The sequence below is a fragment of the Sitophilus oryzae genome, unplaced genomic scaffold (genome assembly GCF_002938485.1).
Source record: "Sitophilus oryzae breed Bouriz unplaced genomic scaffold, Soryzae_2.0 scaffold_810_pilon_pilon, whole genome shotgun sequence".
Taxonomy (NCBI): domain Eukaryota; kingdom Metazoa; phylum Arthropoda; class Insecta; order Coleoptera; family Curculionidae; genus Sitophilus; species Sitophilus oryzae.
Window position 1 is genome coordinate 4,644,349 of NW_022147429.1, and position 18,680 is coordinate 4,663,028.

The 18,680-nt window shown below is 33.8% G+C and overlaps 1 protein-coding gene across 1 annotated transcript in view; it reads left to right on the forward strand.

The window, feature by feature from the left end:
- Window positions 1–18,680, forward strand: part of LOC115889118 (N-acetylneuraminate lyase-like) — a 45,430-nt gene that overhangs the window by 3,122 nt on the left and 23,628 nt on the right. Inside the window, exons 3-4 of the mRNA XM_030909052.1 lie at window positions 15,672–15,742; window positions 15,798–16,112. Coding sequence (XP_030764912.1) covers window positions 15,672–15,742; window positions 15,798–16,112 — 386 coding nt within the window. The remainder of the gene's footprint in view (window positions 1–15,671; window positions 15,743–15,797; window positions 16,113–18,680) is intronic.

Here is an 18,680-nt window from a genome sequence, read left to right on the forward strand (position 1 = left end):
TGGTAAATGTTCATTTCCAAGCCTACTAAACGACTTTTATCATACGAAATATGTAGTACCTATACCCATATACCCATAAAAGAATATTTGCAAATTAAAAATTTTATCTATTACCATCGATTAATTGACAATACTAATCATAGAAAGAAATAATAACTGATATTATTTGCCTGTCGGATCATATTTGTGTAATAATAAAAAATTGTATTGGTTTACAATACTTGTTTGTCTCATCTGTTCTTGTCCATGTAATACTACGTAGCTAGTACGTAGATATTGAGAAGTAGTAATGTTTTGTTATTTTTAAAATGTTTATTTTTGATATTCATTTTATGTTTAACATGAATTAATGATCAATAAAATACAGAGTGAGGCTTAAATAAGTACAAATATTTTCAGGGGTGGTAGATCTCAATAACATATTTTCTCTTACCGTTTTTTTTTGTATTTGCACCCCTATGTATCGTGACCATGTAAGTGTAACCATATCAGAGATTATGAAATTTTTAAAAAATGTAGGATTTTTATCATATTTTTATGCGAAAAAATCTCATAGACGTGTTCCTGGGGTCTAAATATACCATCCCTGAAAATATTTGCACTTATTCAAGACTCACCCTGTATAAATACGGATTTTTTTATTCATCTACGGATATTTCGACCAACGAAATACGGATATTACATATTTTCATCTGGCAACACTGTTTCGATATCTCTCTAATAAATGTGCCGGTCAGGGTGCATCCAGACTATTCTAAAAACGGCGTATCGGCGTAACGGCGTAATGACCTTGAATTGATTTCCAGTAATTCTATTGGCTGAAAAATTCATCTGTCAGAAATTTTATCTGTCAAATTCAACTGTCAAATTCATCTGTCAAAAATTTCCGCCAATAGAATTACTGGAAATCGATTCAAGGTCGTTACGCCGATACGCCGCTTTTAGGATAGTGTGGATGCACCCCCAGGCGCTGTGCACAATTTTACAGGCCATAAGTGGGCGTGCTATGTGCGCAAACTAGTAACCTAACTAGTGCCCGATTCCGAAAATTGGAACCACGAAAAATAATAAAGAAAAAACAAAGTCTATAATCTGTATAATCTGTGCTAATAATCACTATGCGTTGATGCGTCGATGAGCACGCATAGTGAGTACGATGATGATGGGGTTCATTGATATGATTTGTTAGTTCGTTTGGAAATTGGAAGAGCAGCACATATGCTGAATGTCGCCAACTTATTTAAATATTTTTTGCATTATTTATGTATAATTTATATACCGGGTGCGTCTCAAAAGTCGCTCATCTCTATAACTTTTTCATATTTTCGGATAAAAAAATGAGATTTGGTATGTTAGTATATATAACATAAATTAGGATTGATTGACGTATTCAATTGTTTTCGGTCACTTCCTGCTTCACCGGAAATTACTACAACGTTTGATTTTTAAATGGCCCGTGATGCCACCCTCGGTATTTTTTTATTTGATAGCAAATGTCATTCTTAATAGAATGACATATCATATGTCAACTTTAGACCTTCTCGCTTTAAAAAAAATCGTATTTTAAATTTTAATCTAGAGTGCCATGGCTATGTTAAAAACACTAATTTTTAATCAAGGAGTCGTGGAAAAATGGATTTGATTGTCTAATATTTTTCGTGTCTTTTCCTGGCCAGTTAAAAGATGCCCAAATTGTATTTTTTATCATATCTCAACTTTTTCAAATGGAGCGAGGGTGGCTCAATATCTGGAAAACGAATTTTTTTACGAATAATTTTATATCATGCACTTGGTATTTCTAGTCAAAATATCGTTATGAACCGAATGTTAAAATTTTAAATAAACCATATGCGAAAATGTTAAAAGTTGACATGTCATACGTCACTATATTCAGAGTGCCATTTTTATCGAATAAGATAAAAAAATACCGAGGGGTCATTTAAATATCAAAAGTTGTAGTCATTTCCGGTGAAAGAGAATGTGACCGAAAACAATTGAATACGTCATTCAATCCTAATTTATGTAATTAGTATATTACCTACAAACTACCTTCAAACCTACTGAATCTCGTGTTTTTTTATTAGATAATATAAAGTGAGCCACTTTTGAGACGCACCCGGTATTAGGGTAAACCTGTTGGTTGTGGCACAGAATATCTAGCTACGCAACAGAAAAATACTCGAAATGAAAGAGCTAAATTTGCACAAATAAAATACTAGATGGCGCGACAATATCATAATCAGAATATAATTGGAAATTTTCAACTTTCGGTTTTGGATCGACGTAGATCGACGGCACGTCGACGGCCTTGAAGCTCGGCTTAAAATGCACAGTTGCCAGATTCAAAGAGATTTTAATTGGCCTCCCATTCTTTTTCTGGTGTATAATAATTCCTTTCTATTCTTCGTTTCTTGTCAGATACACTTATATTAATTATTCGTTTGGCTTTTAAAATAGTTTTAATTTTAAGTATGTTATTAGAAAACATATGCTCTCAAAATACATTTTTAATATACACCACTTTATTATGTTAACTAAGAAACTAACTTTAACTACCTTTAAAATTAATAATATACAGGGCGATTGATAGTGATATTTATTAATGCTGAAACGTTAGTAATGAAATATACGTTTAATAATAATGGAAATGATTTATCAAAATGCAGTACAAAAAATGTTAATTGACTAAAAAAATACTATAATAACAATTTTTTTCTGTTTGTCACGTTATTTATATAGACCTAGGTAGATTTTAAAAAGTGACACAGGTACAATTAATAATATATTAGTTCGGCATAAAAGTTGCTGTCACGACATCGTACAATAGATTAAAATTCATAAAATAAATTAAAATTATTAAAATAAATTAAAATTATTAATTAAACAAATCTTTATAAAGAAACACAAGTATATCAAAGTTGGGCCCAATCGAACGCCAGGAAATGGTATCGTAATATGGTACTACATTATGGTACCTCTTGATATGCTTCATGGTACCATAATATTACAATGTCACTGAAGATACGTAATATACCAAGTTTAAGCCCAATCGAACGCCATGTATCGTAATATATGTACTATATTACGGTATCACTTGATATGCTTCATGGTACCATAATATTGCAATGTCATGAAAAATACGCAAGTATATATCAAATACCGTGCGATACCGAAAAAACGGCGTCCAGTTGGCTGGGAAAAAGACGATCGATGACATTTCTCATATAAATTTACACATAAAATGACAGCGATTTTCATTTCATAGCCATCGCTAACGCCGTTTTTCCCGATCATACAGTATGAACACAATCGAACGTCAGGAAGTGGTGTCATAATAGTAGAATAATACTTATTATATTGTCGCCGAATTACGATCAAAATTCAGGATTCAGTTAGAATCAAACGTCAGGAAGTGATTTTAATTCAGCTCGTATGATTTAACTCCAACTAACATGGCGAGTTAAATACTTAAACGTTTGAAAAAAAAAGAGCTCTAATTTATTTTAATATGTTTAAATGATGTAGCAAATTTGAAGCTAGGCTTTATCAGGAAATATTACAATATAAATTACACAATGGCAACACTGCATAAAATTCTTTTAAATTTCGTTTGTAGAAAACTGTTTTCTTTTAAATTTATCGCCCTCTGTTATGTAGTAGTGAAACTACCGCATCAAAATATCTGATTTGGAGACAGGCTTTTAAAGCCTGTCTCCTTTTGAGACCTACGATTTTATACATGTAACGAGGCTTCTGTTGCGTAGCTAGATATTCTGTGGTTGTGGGCACCCCTGCTTATTTAACAGCTGCCAGCAGGGTTCGGAAGTAGTTAATTAAGACGTAATTTACCTGATTAACTACGTGTAGTTTTTCTTCAAAAACTACGTCTTTTCCCGTTCATTAACTACATGAAAACTACGTTAATAAACTATGTATTGATATTATGAATAATTTTCCTTTGTATGAGGTGTAATAGAGATAATATGATGTAAATATTATATTTAAAGCCATATTTCTTCTGTTTTCTTAAATTCATTATGTGTTTTTAAAGCTTCAACTTATTATAACTTCACCTCAAACCTTTGATATTTGACATAGGTTACATAAACTACACCCTCTACATTAACTACATGTAATGTAGTTTATGTAGTTTTTAAAAGTAACATGTAGTTTTCCGAACCCTGGCTGCCAGTTACATCAGTTACAATCTTACAACCACAGAACAGATTAAAACAGAACGAAATCTTCCGTACAAAAAATTAGGACAACATTTTGGTACGCCATCTATGACACGGATTTAGAACTACAAATTAAATTAAAAAAAAAAGAAATCTGCAATTACATTTTAAAAAGAAATCTGCATTGCATTCAAAGCAATTTTGGCAGCGCCATCTATAGTATTATATTACACCTAATTAATTTAATATACCGTATGTTCGAAAAATAACGATTCCAAGTTAACTTAAAAATGACGATTGATAACATTTTCTTTGTAAAGTTATATGGTTAATGTCATCAATAGTCATTTCTAAGTTAACTTGAAGCCGTATTCTTCGATCATACAATATTTAAACTAGGATGATTTTATACCAGATAATTTGTTTCAAGTAAAGTTAAATAAACATCTTATACAATATATTTTTTAAAAAATATGTTGTAAAAGATGTTTGATTTAATATACTTGCCAAACAAATATCTAGCCTATAATCGTTAAACAATACACATGCGGTAAAAATCACATTACAATATTTTCTATACCAAAATCAAAAAGTACTATCAGATTTAACTTAATAATAGGTGTATGATTAATAACACATGTGAATTGATTATATACCAGATATGACAAGGAAGTTTATAATAAAAATAACTTATTTTTTGTTATAAATTTTTATTTATTTTTTCTTTTTTTGTAGATTTCGAAATTTTACAATACAAATGCGGCTCATTAAATTTATAGGCAACTAAAAATTAAACATTACAATTATTGCTCGGATAAAATATATACAACTATTTTTGTATTCTTTTTGTTTTCTAAATTTCTATACCTAGGTACATGGTAATACTAAAGTAATACCGTATGATCGAAAAAACGGAGTCAAGTTGGCTTGGAAATGACGCGGTCGATGACATTCCTCATCAAATTTTACATATAGAGAGAGAATGACAGCGATATTCATTTCATAGCCAACGGTGACGCCGTTTTTTTTCGATCATATTGTACCATACGATTACGAAAAGCTGCATCAAGCTACCTTAGGAATGACAATTGATGGCATTCAAAATGTAAATTATATTAGTAAATCTAACCAATTAATGAATATCAATCTTCCATCGATAGCCATTTCCAAGGTACAATTAACCTAACCTAACCTAGCTGTTATCGAGCAGGTTATATTATTATAAACTAATTTCTAGGTACTTACATATAAAGAATAATCCACTCTAAATGGATACACAAAATAAAAGTTCTTAATTTAAAATAATACACTATAAAAGGCCGGGCACACAACATAAAACGTCTTTACTTTGAGAATGAACACTACGACACTCACAACCACAAAACACATACCTCTCAGCTCCAGAAAAAGTTAGGCACTGATGGCTGCCGGGAAAAATGACGAAATATTACGATGAGACGGGTGGCGGGAAGAAACTTTTCCTTCCATCTTACTCCGCCCATGTATTTTTAAATCGACAGTGGCGCCATCTGACAGCAGGATTTGGCAATTCTTGTTCCAAATCCTGCCATTTAAGTTTTTGCACCGTGCTTACAACAGCCTTAACAGTTGCCAGTTGCGGCAAAACTAAGTAGAGTAATATCAAACTTGTACCATATGATCGAGAAAAAAAATCGGCGTCAGCATTGGCTAGGAAATGAAGATCGCTGTCATTTTATATGGGAAATATCATCGATCGTCATTTTCCAGTTAGGGCCATTTCGCACCAACACAGTCCAATCCAGTCACGTCGGACGTTGCTGAATCCAATCTAGGACAGTCATGAGAAAAACAAATGCGGGACTAAAGTTGTTTTCATACAAAACACGTCGTGTACAGTCCAGTCGCGTCCAGACAAGTCAAGACTGATAGTGATTCGTTCGGTCGAATTTTTATGCCAGTCATTTGCGATATTTGTACACAAATTGATGTGGAAAATTTAATTGTTTTGGTTAGAAATGAAGAGGCGATATATAACACCAAGCATTCAAAACATAGAAACGGAGAATAATAAAAAAATAAAATAAATTTCTCCTTCACCTTCTTCTTTTTTCTAATCGACGTAAAAGTATTAGGGTACGTTTATGTTGGAGCTGCGATAAACGATAAAAGCAGTGAATTAGCGCTGCTCTTATCGTTGCCCAACTGCCAAGCGTGTCTCGACGCGTTGCTCCAATATAAACACCTACATATAAATTAATATAATAATATTCTTTGCTTCGCTACGATCGCTGCTCTTATCGTTTATCGCCGCTGCAACATAAACGCACCCTAACTCTAAAGCCGGGACCACCAGTTATTAGCCAACACCTGACACTATCCCACGTGTTGCGATGTGGGTTAAATTTTAAAATTAATACTAGAATTTGTATTCTTACTGATTGAACACTCAAAAAAACGTTTTTGTTTTCTATTGCATTCGAAAATAACCGTTAGAAAATAGCTGCGGGACTAGAGAGGCAAGCGGGGAACAACACGCCGTAACACACGTCGGTGATATCTGGGATCGACGAATCGACCATCACACGTGTTATAGCGTCGGATGGCGTGGCGTGTGCCTAGTGTGTATGCAATACATGTAACTAAATGGGAAAACATACGCACTGATCTTCATGACATGGGGTAGCATGGCATCGCGTGGCGTAGCGTGTGGGCTAATGGGGTCCGGGCTTAAGAATCTCGTCCATTTTCAAAGCGTTCTGTTGTTAAACTGCTTATTTTTGCTGAAAACACGTTAAAAAATGTCATCAACAAACATCGGACGCGTTTGGTGTGAAAGCAGTGGACTGTAGTAATTTGACTGGACTATAGACTGAATCTGACGGGACTAGACTGGAATGTGTTGGCGCGAAATGGCCCATATTAGGGTAGACGTTCGGATTCATCCGGACATGACCGGATTTTCACTACGTCCGGTTGGGTCCGGGCGGATATATCACAAGCGTCCGGATTTTAATGTTCTATTAAAAATTTCCCTATAATGCAAAATAATACTCGTATATTAGTTTCAATTAATTTAGTTACTTAAAAAATTGTCGATAAATGCAGCAGTCTAAATTTATTGTTTTACTTCGTAGGTTTTAAGTTTTGAAAGTTATAAAAATGTATTTTTTGCTATTATTTATAAATAAAATAAAAATGATAACTATCGCCCTTGTCTATATATAATATCTATAATCAAGGCTCTCACCAATTAGTAGAAATGAGCAAAAAACCGTAAACTGCGATTCAATCGCAGCGATTTTGAAATCGCAATAATTGCAACCTGCGATTGGCTCTCATAGGAATCTGCGATTGCAATTCTATTTGGGAGTTTCAGTTTAGGCAACCAGTATTACTAAAGCTGCGATTTGCGACTTTGTTGTGATTTGCGATTTTGTGGTCTATTGAAGCATTTTATAGTTAAACTCCGATTGAATTTTCTGTCTGATAATTATAGAGAAGGTATTATTTTTCTTGAGCCACTATCATAATATACCGGGTGTTTTTCAATAGTGGTTCATCCCTGTAACTTTTTTTATTTTTTTCTGATAAAAACAGATTTGGTATGTTAGTATATGACATAAATTAGGATTGATTGACGTATTCAATATTTTTAGTGACTTCCTGTCTCACCGAAAATGACTACAACTTTTGATTTTTAAATGGCGCCCTCGGTTTTTTTTTTACTTTATTCGATAGAAAATGACACTCTGAATAGAATGGCATATCATATGGCAGCTTTTGACATTTTGCGTTTAAAATCGTATTTTAAATTTCAATCTAGAATGTCACGACTGTATTAAAAACACTATTTTTTTAATCAAGATGCATTGGAAAAATAAATTCGATCGTCTATTGTTTTTCGCGTTTTGTCCTGGCCAGTTAAAAGATGCCCAAATGGTATTTTTAATCATATCTCAATTTTTTCAAATGGAACGAGGGTGATTTATTGGGATATTTAGAAAAAGTATTTTTTGCCAATAATTTGATTTGGTAAATATCAAAATCGCAATCGCAGTTTCGATTATTGGCAGAATTACGATTGGAGAATCGCAGTTTTACTCATCTCTACCAATAGGTAATGTAAAAAATGTTACTTCCTTAAAAAATTATGACGTCCTGTTTTATCCGGATTTTTGGGAAGACTTGGCCGGAGTGGACAAGTTTTCATCTGGTAACCCTATTCCTAATCAACTGGACGGTTTTTTTTTCGATCATACGGTTGTTTGACAGTACATATAATATAATCTGAGCCAATACCGTGTGTAATTGGGCATAAAACCGTATATCGTTATTTATGTTACTGTAATACATTTTAACAGTGTTTCTGTGAATTCTGTGAATTTCCGATTCGGATGGATCATTTTTTTCAATTTACCATCACTTTTTCACCACTAAAGGCCATTTACTTCTGTTTTTTGTCACTGAAAACTTCTAAAATAAATAAATTCTCTTTTTTCATCAATTCCAATGCATTATGATTCAATTTTTTCCATTTTATGCGATTTTTCAAGGTTGCCCACAACCGGACGGATAAATTTTTTTGGTCAAAATTGAGCACTTCACATAATAAGTGGCTGCAAAACGTTGTCTTTCGTTTGAATCGATATAATTACTTAAAGAAAAAGTTAGCTAAGGTCTCTAGCTTTCCATTGGTGTGCATATCACTGCATAATGTTGACTATGAAAAGATATGGGTGAAAAACGCAAGTGTGCCCACAACCGTCAGGTCTCCTGTAATAGCCGGAGAGCTGGCGACATATTTAGAGAACATATTTTAGGCAAGTTAGAATAACAAAAAAAAATAAAGTTTAATAACTTGTGAACCCAGAATCCTGGGAATCTGAGGAAGTCTGGCTGGGGGGTTGGGGGTATTTCGCTACTGCCCAACCCATAACATTTGCAAAAAATAAATCCAAAAAAACATTCTTTAGGCCACTTGAAATTTGTTTATTCTTAAATTTTATCATCTATTTAACCTAGAAATAAGCATGCCGACTTTTTTCGGTTTTAAAGTACTAACCAGACCATTCCAAGACATGTTTAATTATTATACCTGGAAAACATACTTTTTCATTCTCAAAATTTTTACAGCGTGTTTATTAGATGATATTAAAAAATATGAGTTTAAATGAGCGCGACAAAAACTTCTTATGAGTATCCTATAAGCCAGAAAGATAGTTTATTGAGACCCGTCGGCAGCCGATGCGGCTGACGTAACAGTTGAGTTGGTATGTACTTGGAAATTTTCATAAAACAATTTTTTCGGTTTCATTTCAATTATTTGCAGGCTTTTAATTCAGAGATTATTTTGTTGGAATTAAGTTACCATATCTAAGATAAATATGTATTTATAATATAAATATTGACGTGCATAGTGTAAATAGTTTAGAATAATTACTGTAAATAAATATTTTAGTAACTACTAATTTCGCTACTAACTACTAAATCACAATGGATAAAAAACATTGTTGTGTAGTTTTAACTGCTAAAAAGTTATTATGCTGATGTATGCTTACTATACTGACAAAGTTATTGTTTTTGATGAAGGCAGACTACAAAATGCAAAGAACATTTTTAAAAGTGCACTAACAATATGGTTTAAAATTTAAACCCAGAAGTGGTTTTACCAGAAAACGTAGTCCCGACAAAAGGCAACCATGTACAGTGCTAAAAATAAGTATTCTGGAACATTTATTAAAGTACCTACCATTGTTAATCTTTCTAAATAGATTCAAAAGTAAAATAAGTGTGCCACTTTTATGCTTAGACGTTAAATATGTATTTATAATATAAATATTGACGTGCATAGTGTAAATAGTTTAGAATAATTACTGTAAATAAATATTGTCAATCAGGTCGCAAAATTAATAATAATATAATATGTCACAAAATCACAATGGATAATTATACATTTTGTGACGTTTGTTTGTAAAAAGTTATTTTGCTGATATTGTTATCGATACTGCCAAAGTTATTTTTATGATGAGGGCAGTCATTTTCACGCCGTGCCTGTACCCCATGTCCACTGATGTTTGCGAATAATTTAAGTAGTAGAGGCTTTGGAAACAGTTGAATGTCAGAGATTGTTGATTTTCGGCCCAGAGAAGACATTGTTTGTCAAGCTAGTTAGAATTATATTTTAAAATATCAATTTCTGTTAAATATATTAATCTCCCAATTACATTATGCTAATTTTTAAATAATTATTCATCTTTTTATTCTTTCAGATACAAAATACTTAAATTAAAAAGTATTCTTATTGAAAGGATTTCAATAGCACATTTAGTGATTAAAAAAAATATTTCTTTTATTTATTCAATATTAGTTAATTATTTAGTTTTTACGTCAGCCGCATCTTGACCGGATCTCAATAAACTATCTTTTAAAAATGCTTATAGATACTCATCAAGATTTTCTTATCGCGTCATTTAAATTCTTTATTCGTTACGTCTGGCGATATTAAATCCCATTGAATTCGTCTGGCAATTAACACATATTTTTAATATCATCTAATAAACACGCTGTAAAAATTTTTAGAATGCCTAAAGTATGTTTTCCAGGTATAATAATTAAACATATTTGGAATGGTCTGGTTACACTTTAACCCGAAAAAAAGTCTGGCATACTTATTTCAAGGTTAAATAGATGCTAAAATTTAAGAATAAACAAATTTCAAGTTGCCTAAAGAATGTTTTTTGGATTTATTTTTTTGCAAATGTTATGGGTTGGGCAGTAGCGAAATACCCCCAACTAGAGACCTGCACGGGCCGATTTTTTGATTCTGGACCACCAGTTAATAAACTATACATTTTTTAGATAGAGAAGCTTGCCTAAAATGTGTTCTCCGGCCCGGTTTGTGTAAAAACCATTAAAATAAAATGATCAAAATAAAATTACAAATATACGTATGTATACGCAAAATAAAAAAACATAAACATAAATAACCTAAAAATACCTGTTATAATACAAGATGTCTCAAGAACATGTACAGAAGTAAAGTTGTGTTTTTTTAAAGTGCGGAACCGGCCCAGCCCGGGGCCCGACCCCTATTGACAGTTCGAGACCGACCCGGCCCGAGGCCCGGGTTCGGGCCGGGTCGGTCTTGAGGCCCGTTCGGGCTACCCGGCCCGTGCAGATCTCTAACCCCAACCCCCCAGCCAGACTTAGGATTCTGGGTTCACCAGTTAATAAACTATAGTGTGACCAACGGATCTGTAGCTACGGGGTATCGGCAGGGGAACGCAGTTGTAAACAAAACACGCCCAATTTCATTCATAAAATAGGCATGGGCGTACGGTGTTATATGAAAATAATGTGTATCATAAATATAATACTCAGATTAATATTTTTTTTCAAAAAACTTTATGCTGTTTGAATCGTTACTGTTGAGTTAGCAGATAAACACTAAAAGCTTTTATTAAAGCTCCCTTAAGTATTTTGAATCATTTTATTATTGTGTTGTTAATATAATAGAAGAAATAATTACAGCTGAGGGTTGGACCCTTTGGTGTTACACAGCAAAATAAAACACTAAATCAGTACAATCCACCAAAACACTTTTAATTTTACACTGGACGCACGTTTCGCTAACCATGTGTGCCATCAGCAGATGATCAAGACTGAGTCTTGAGGTATATTTATTTATATATCTGTACTAACTATATTTTTTTCTATAATACATAATTCTAGATATAACTATTTCCAGCAAAAAAATCTTGAAAATAGTTAACTTTGGAAGCGCAAACAAAACATAATTTTACTCACTAGTAGATCCAATATTGCCTATTACACCAGATATGGTATCGCTCCGCCAGCAGTTTTTAAAGGTTAGGTCATTGTCTACCCATATGTTTCATCCAAATAGATAATACTTGGCTATATTTTCGAATTTCGCGTATATATTTTTGCAATGCAATCTCTCTCTGCAATATAATGGGCCGCTCCATTAATAATTATCTGTTATTTTGATATTTACGCCAAAAAAATTCATTTGATTTTAATAACCCCCTAAGCATTTCCCTGCAAAAGGAAAATTCGATTCTTCCTGCAATTTTTGCAAAAGCTTTCTAATTGTGGGGACGAGTTTGAATTCGAGATAAAATTTATTTATCAAATTCCTGACCACTTCGAAAAAGTCGTCGAGCTTTTCGACAGCAGTCTCACGTGGTCGTTTCTTTCCAGAGCTGGATATCATTTTATCGGGGTTAGTTTTCAGCCTTTTTTTATCTTCTGTGTGATTTTTTTATAGCGGATACGCTAACTCCGGTATAAAAAAATATCCGCTCAAGTTTACGTTTAAGCGGCGGCAACTTAAGCGAACGCTCTGTAGCTTCTTCATCGCATTATTATGAACACAAGGAAATAAACCAAATGAGATTTCATCCACGTTATTATTAACTTACCTATATAAAGTAGCTATTATTTCTCTTGTCTGACTATGTAGCGTCTTACCCTCAACAAATTTATTCATTTTAAAATACAAATATACGATCAAGCTTGATATTAATAATTAAAAACTACGAACGAAAAACATTATAACAAGATAACAAAACAATAAAACACAACTTAACTATCAAATATACGAAAAATATAGGAATAAAGTTTAGGATAACCGGTTGAAACTAAGAAGAAACGGCGAATGCAGATTCTGTGGGGAAGATGGTGAAACACCAGTACACCTCACCACTGAGTGCGCCGAGACGACAACCATTCGTGCCATGAATTTTGGTACGACTGATATTGGAGATGGAGAACTACCCTCTATAAAACCGTCCCAGATACTGGCTTTTGTCAAAGCCCTGGGACTGTATGATGAGTTATGATTCAAGAAAGGGGGACACAATGGATCTGTAAGGTCGAAGTGATTAACCCCCCTCCCACTCATTCTAAATTCTAATTCTAGGATAACCGGTATAAAATAATGAAATAAAGTAATAATGATCAAAAAAATGACACCGCCACTGGATATTTCAATAGTATTCAATATTCCTACTCTTTTCAGAAGAGACCCTGACGTTGGGGATAAAGCAAGCGAATAGGAAAGGCGTAAAAGCCATGGTAACCGCGTGGTAACAAATCCTGTGACGCACTCTCGCCAATCATGTTCGATGAATAGGCGGCCATGCGCGGCGATGTCGGTTTGCCAATGATATCGTTGAGCAATCTTCAACTTTTATAATAAGCAGATTATACAGAATGACAGAAATAAGTTATTAAATAAAACATATCGAACAATATGAACTACGTTAAAATTCCTTAGTAATATACGTCAGAATATATGCTAAACACATTATATATAATAAAAATATATTAAATTTATAGTTCATGTCTGGCAATTTTGCAATTTTATAGATAAACGTGGCAATGTCGATTTTTTTTTTCTCGCATTCCTTCCGTAGCTTCAGATCCGCTGGTCAAACAGTATACATTTTTAGATACTCTAGCTTGCCTAAAATATATTCTCTAAATATGTCGTCAGCTCTTAGGCTATAATAAAGACACTTTAATATTGTTATTATTAAATTCGTACATTTATGTTCGTGATATTTCTTTTGATGGTTCGCCAAAAAACCGACCTTCCGCCGAACCATCGCAAAAACCGATCACATCGACGCACATACGGTAAAATGCTATGTTTAGCTCGACAAAAATCCAAATTACAATTTTTTTTTTCGTATGTTCATTCACTCACTGTCGTTCTTATAGAAATCTGTGGACCCAATTTTAAATGTAATAATTTTTTTTCGAGCAACTACAGCGGTGCAAGCGCTACCGAGAGTTGATGAAGTCCGCACTTTCTGGAAAGAGCGTTAGCCTTGCACAAACATGGAGCGCGAAAGAGTGTCATTTACACCCAGCACAGCCATTTCAAAATTAATTGTCATTATGGACAATATAGCTACAGATATGTAGTACAATTAAATAACATCAATATAGTAAATTTGAAGTGTTTTGAATGTAGATAAAATATATTTTAAACACACTATTTTGGGTTTATTTTGTTATAATTTTGTTTTCATAATGGGTTATAGTGTTGAGTTAAGTAATACAGGTATAAAAAAAAAGCTTTCCCAAATCTGCCCTTTTTTTGAAATAGCCCTTTATTTGCAGGAAGTCGCACTAATTTCTATACCAGTCCTGTAATATCAAGAAAGGATTTTTTTAGTTTTCAGAAGGCATATATTCTAAATTATGAATTTCTAAATTTATTATAAGCTTTTTTCATATATTATTGACAGTAGAAAAAAAATCAAATGGATGTGCTGGGTGTAAATGACACTCTTGTGCACGAAAGGTGCGAACTGTATCAATTTTCGGTAACGCTTGGACTACTCTAGTTGAATGGAAAAATTTATAATATTTAAAATTAGTCTTACAAATGTAATACGAAAAACAATGTGTGGATAAACATACGAAAAAAAAAATAATCTAGATTTTTGTCAAGCTGCCGTGTGTGCGACGCACTGGTATATCAAATCAACGCATTGACGAACCCCATTCGCGCATAGTGTGTATGGGGCTTTAATATACATATACTCCCCGGCACAAAATTTCGCCACCCTAAAAATTTGACTAAAGTCTGATGTTTCATAACTTTTTATTTTGTAATCCGATTTTTATGATTATGGTATCAGTGTGAAGATAAATGTATTGGCATTATTTTTTTATTATTTTAATGGCTTATATTTTTCGGGTAGGTGGGTTCTTACCGGGGTAAATCAAAACGTTGTTTTTTGCAATAAATTCAAAACACCCTGGGGACAAAAACAGGCATTTTGGATAAAAAAAAACACTTTCCTGTAATCTACATGTATTCCTAACCATTTCATTTTTTGAATTCTTCCAATACCTTTATTCTTTTATGAGCTACACATTTTTAAGTAAAGTATTGGCTTCAGAGATTCTTTTATTGACAAAAACAATAATTTATAATAATTTTAATAGCGTGTATGTCCACTTCTCGCAGCAATAACGGCTCGAGGTCTTCGTCGTATCGAATGAATAGGGGTAGTTATTCTTTCTTGATCTATACGTTGATGAATATTTAAAACGTTACGATTTTTTAAAAAATTTTAAAAATCGTAACTCCATGTAGCTAGCGAAACGCAGTTTTCAATTTAAGATTAGGAATAATATTTGAAACAAAATTTGTAATAACATCAAAATCAGTCAAAGTCGCAGTTTTTGAGATAACAAAAAATTAGAAAAATTCCTTTACTTTGAAACCAAAAAAACTGCCTACCAACTTTTTATTAATATATTTTAGTATGGGCGGCTATACGTGCCTCCCGGCGCCAATTTTTTGAACAATAGTACCGTGTGCGTACACCGGGTTACGCATTTAAACGTTAGATTCAGTTTGTAAGTTAGATGATATACTCTATTGTTAATAGTGTACTAGCTGTATTTGAGAGGTTCTTGTAACTATATTTTGCATTCTGTACGTAAAAAGCTTTTTTTCTAATATAGATCAGTAAACACGGAGATTATTCCACAATATGCCAAATTTTTGCACGACTCTGGAGTACCAGCAGTATTGGGTAAGAATATTCAGACTTGATCAAATTTTATCATGTTTTGATGATTATGTTTTAGTCCACGGAACTAGTGGAGAGGGTATGTCTATGACCGTCGAAGAAAGAAAAAAGGTCGCAGAAAAATGGGTTTCTTCTGTCAGATGTACAAAACAACACGTCATGGTCCAGGTCGGTGGTTGTCCTTTACCTGATGCACAGGAACTCGCCAGGCACGCTGAAAAAATCGGAGCACACTCAATTTTGTGCTTGCCAGAACTATATTTCAAACCCAGCACTCCTCAAGAGCTGATCGATTACTTAAAACTTATTAGTCAAGCTGCACCTAATACACCACTTCTGTATTACCATATTCCAGCATGGACGTGTGTTGACAGTAAGAACAATTATGCCTTATATTAGGATATTTCAATGTAGAGTTCGGTATAGTCTATCCAACGAGATAATATATTATCGAGGGGTGTCTTACTTGGGTAAAAAATGTACACGTACTGCCAAAATATCATCTTTCTACCAAGCGACTGCCGATGACTGCAAAGAAGACTGCCTATGATTGCCATGTAATTATTTCAGGCGACTGCGGTAAGACTGCCAATGACTGCCAACGACTGCCAAGAAAATGTACATGTAATTCCACTAGTGAGACACCCCTCGTATATTATACACTCAGATGCAAAAAAAACGCAACGGGGAAATTTTTGGTCATATTTAAAGTGTTATATTTTTGTTATTTTTAGCCCTATTTTTATGAATTTTTTAGCAAGCTGTATATAACTATATCAACTTTAATTCGTAAACTCAGTTTTTTATAAACAATAGTAATTGGCATATTATACAGGGTTAAACGAAGGGTTGTTTTTTACCTTAACTTTAAAACACCCTGTGCAATAATTTCGTGTGTAAATTTTTCTAAAATATAATTGTACGGTCAGAACCATGTCGCCTAAGCATTTTGTTTTTTGGATCATGTCAATACATGCCTTGATTAATTTTTAAGAGCCGGCGGCGGTCTTTTTCGTTTGCGGCACATTGTCGATAAATATCAAAGGATTATTGCGACAATGGCAATTTTTGTTGGAATATTGTATCAAAAATTTAAATTTACCGGCACCCTAGCGGAAGTAGATGAGAATGTCATATGGGAACTGTGTATGGGAATTATGGGTAATAAAAAAAGTAGTCTGAAATAAAAGAAGGTGTGTGTCAGGGCCATGTAAGTAAAATATTAAAAATGGTTCCAGCAAAAGTTTCCCAGTTATGACGGATGATGGCGCTGATCGTCAAAATTTTTGGACAGGGATTTTGCTTACCGACAATACGACGTGAGCTACGACCGGACCAGGACCTATCAGAATGATCAGTCTTTCTTGGACATTTGCCGCGGAAGTGTGTGTAATTTCTGTTGTGATAAGTGTGGTTGTGTTTGCAGTTTGATTTTTCGGTTTTGATATTATGTTAAAATTAATTTTGAAGTATTGTATCACCTGTTTTTATGTAATAGTACTTTTTTTAATTCTATGATTGTTTCTATGTTATGATTTGTTAATGTTTGTTTAACAATGTTATACCAAAGAGGTTATACTTAATATACTTATCAATTTGCATAGCCTAACTTTTTTATCAATAAACTTTGTAGATTTTGAGATTATTTAATTCCTTTTGTTTCCGTTTGTAATTTTATTTTTAAGACATATTATGTGATTGTTTCACATAATATGTTTTAAAAATAAAATTGCAAATAGCGAATAAAAATAATTAAAATAAAAAAGTGTATTTTACAATTCCCCCCGGCCCCGCACCCCTTTGGCTAACCTATAATGTCAGCTATGTCGAGAGATGGCGTTACGAAAATGGAACCGATTTATTACAAGGAACTTGGGCTTCTTTTTCGTTAGTATATTCTGTGGTGTGTGTTGTATCGAGTACAAAATAGGTCGTTTTGGTGTTTTATTTATCCTAAAATCTAATAGGTTATGGGCCCAGACACCAGCCCAAAACGCGAGTTTCGGTAGTTACGGCAAGTTTACGGAATTTCGGTAGTTACGGAGTGAAAGGGAAGAGAAAAAACGTCGTTTTTCGTTGCGTCGTAATCGGGTATCGGTGGCGTTCCTTTTTTTTCAAGCCGTCAACTATTTGGCAAGCGTTCCGAAGCTAGTTGGTCGAGAAAACTACGACGAATGGTGCTTTGCGGTAGAAAACGTTTTTGTACTCGAGGGACTTTCTAAATGTTTGGAAGCACCGAGACAGAACAGTGTACTTCTGGCAAAAGCTAAAGCGAAGTTCGATGTTGACATTAGATCCTTCCTTATATGTGCATGTTAAAGACGCGGCCACATGCAATGAAGCTATGAAAAAGATCCAATCACTCTATGAAGATGTGGGATTTACCAGAAAAATAGGGCTTTTGCGACATTTAATATCCTTGAGATTGAGTAGTTGTGAAAATATGGAGTCGTACGTGAATCAAGTGATTGAAACATCACAGAAGTTAAGGAAAACCAAGTTTGATATAAGCGAAGAATGGGTAGGTTCCCTTCTGCTGGCCGGTTTACCAGACAAGTACGCCCCCATTAGAGGTGGGTTGTGAAATCGCAGTCCGCTACTTTGTCACAGCTCCAACAACGTCGCAGTATGTGACTGCTCCAGTTACAAGAAAATCGCAGTGACATTTCGGAGCAGTTTACAAGTTTAGGACATCTGCGCTCGTGAGTAGCAATAGGAGCAATAGCAGAACAATAGTGTAAATTCTGAAACTGCTCCTAGCCCCGTCGCCTCAAGGTCAGACTGTTCCAGTCACATCGTCGCAGGTCGCAGTCGACTGGAGCATAGTATATTGAGTATATTCTGTGGACTGGAGCTGTTGGGAGTTTGGGAACAGGAAACGTAGCAGCGTTCGCTTTTTCTTTCATGAATCTAAATAAGATATTTATGTATTATATATTAA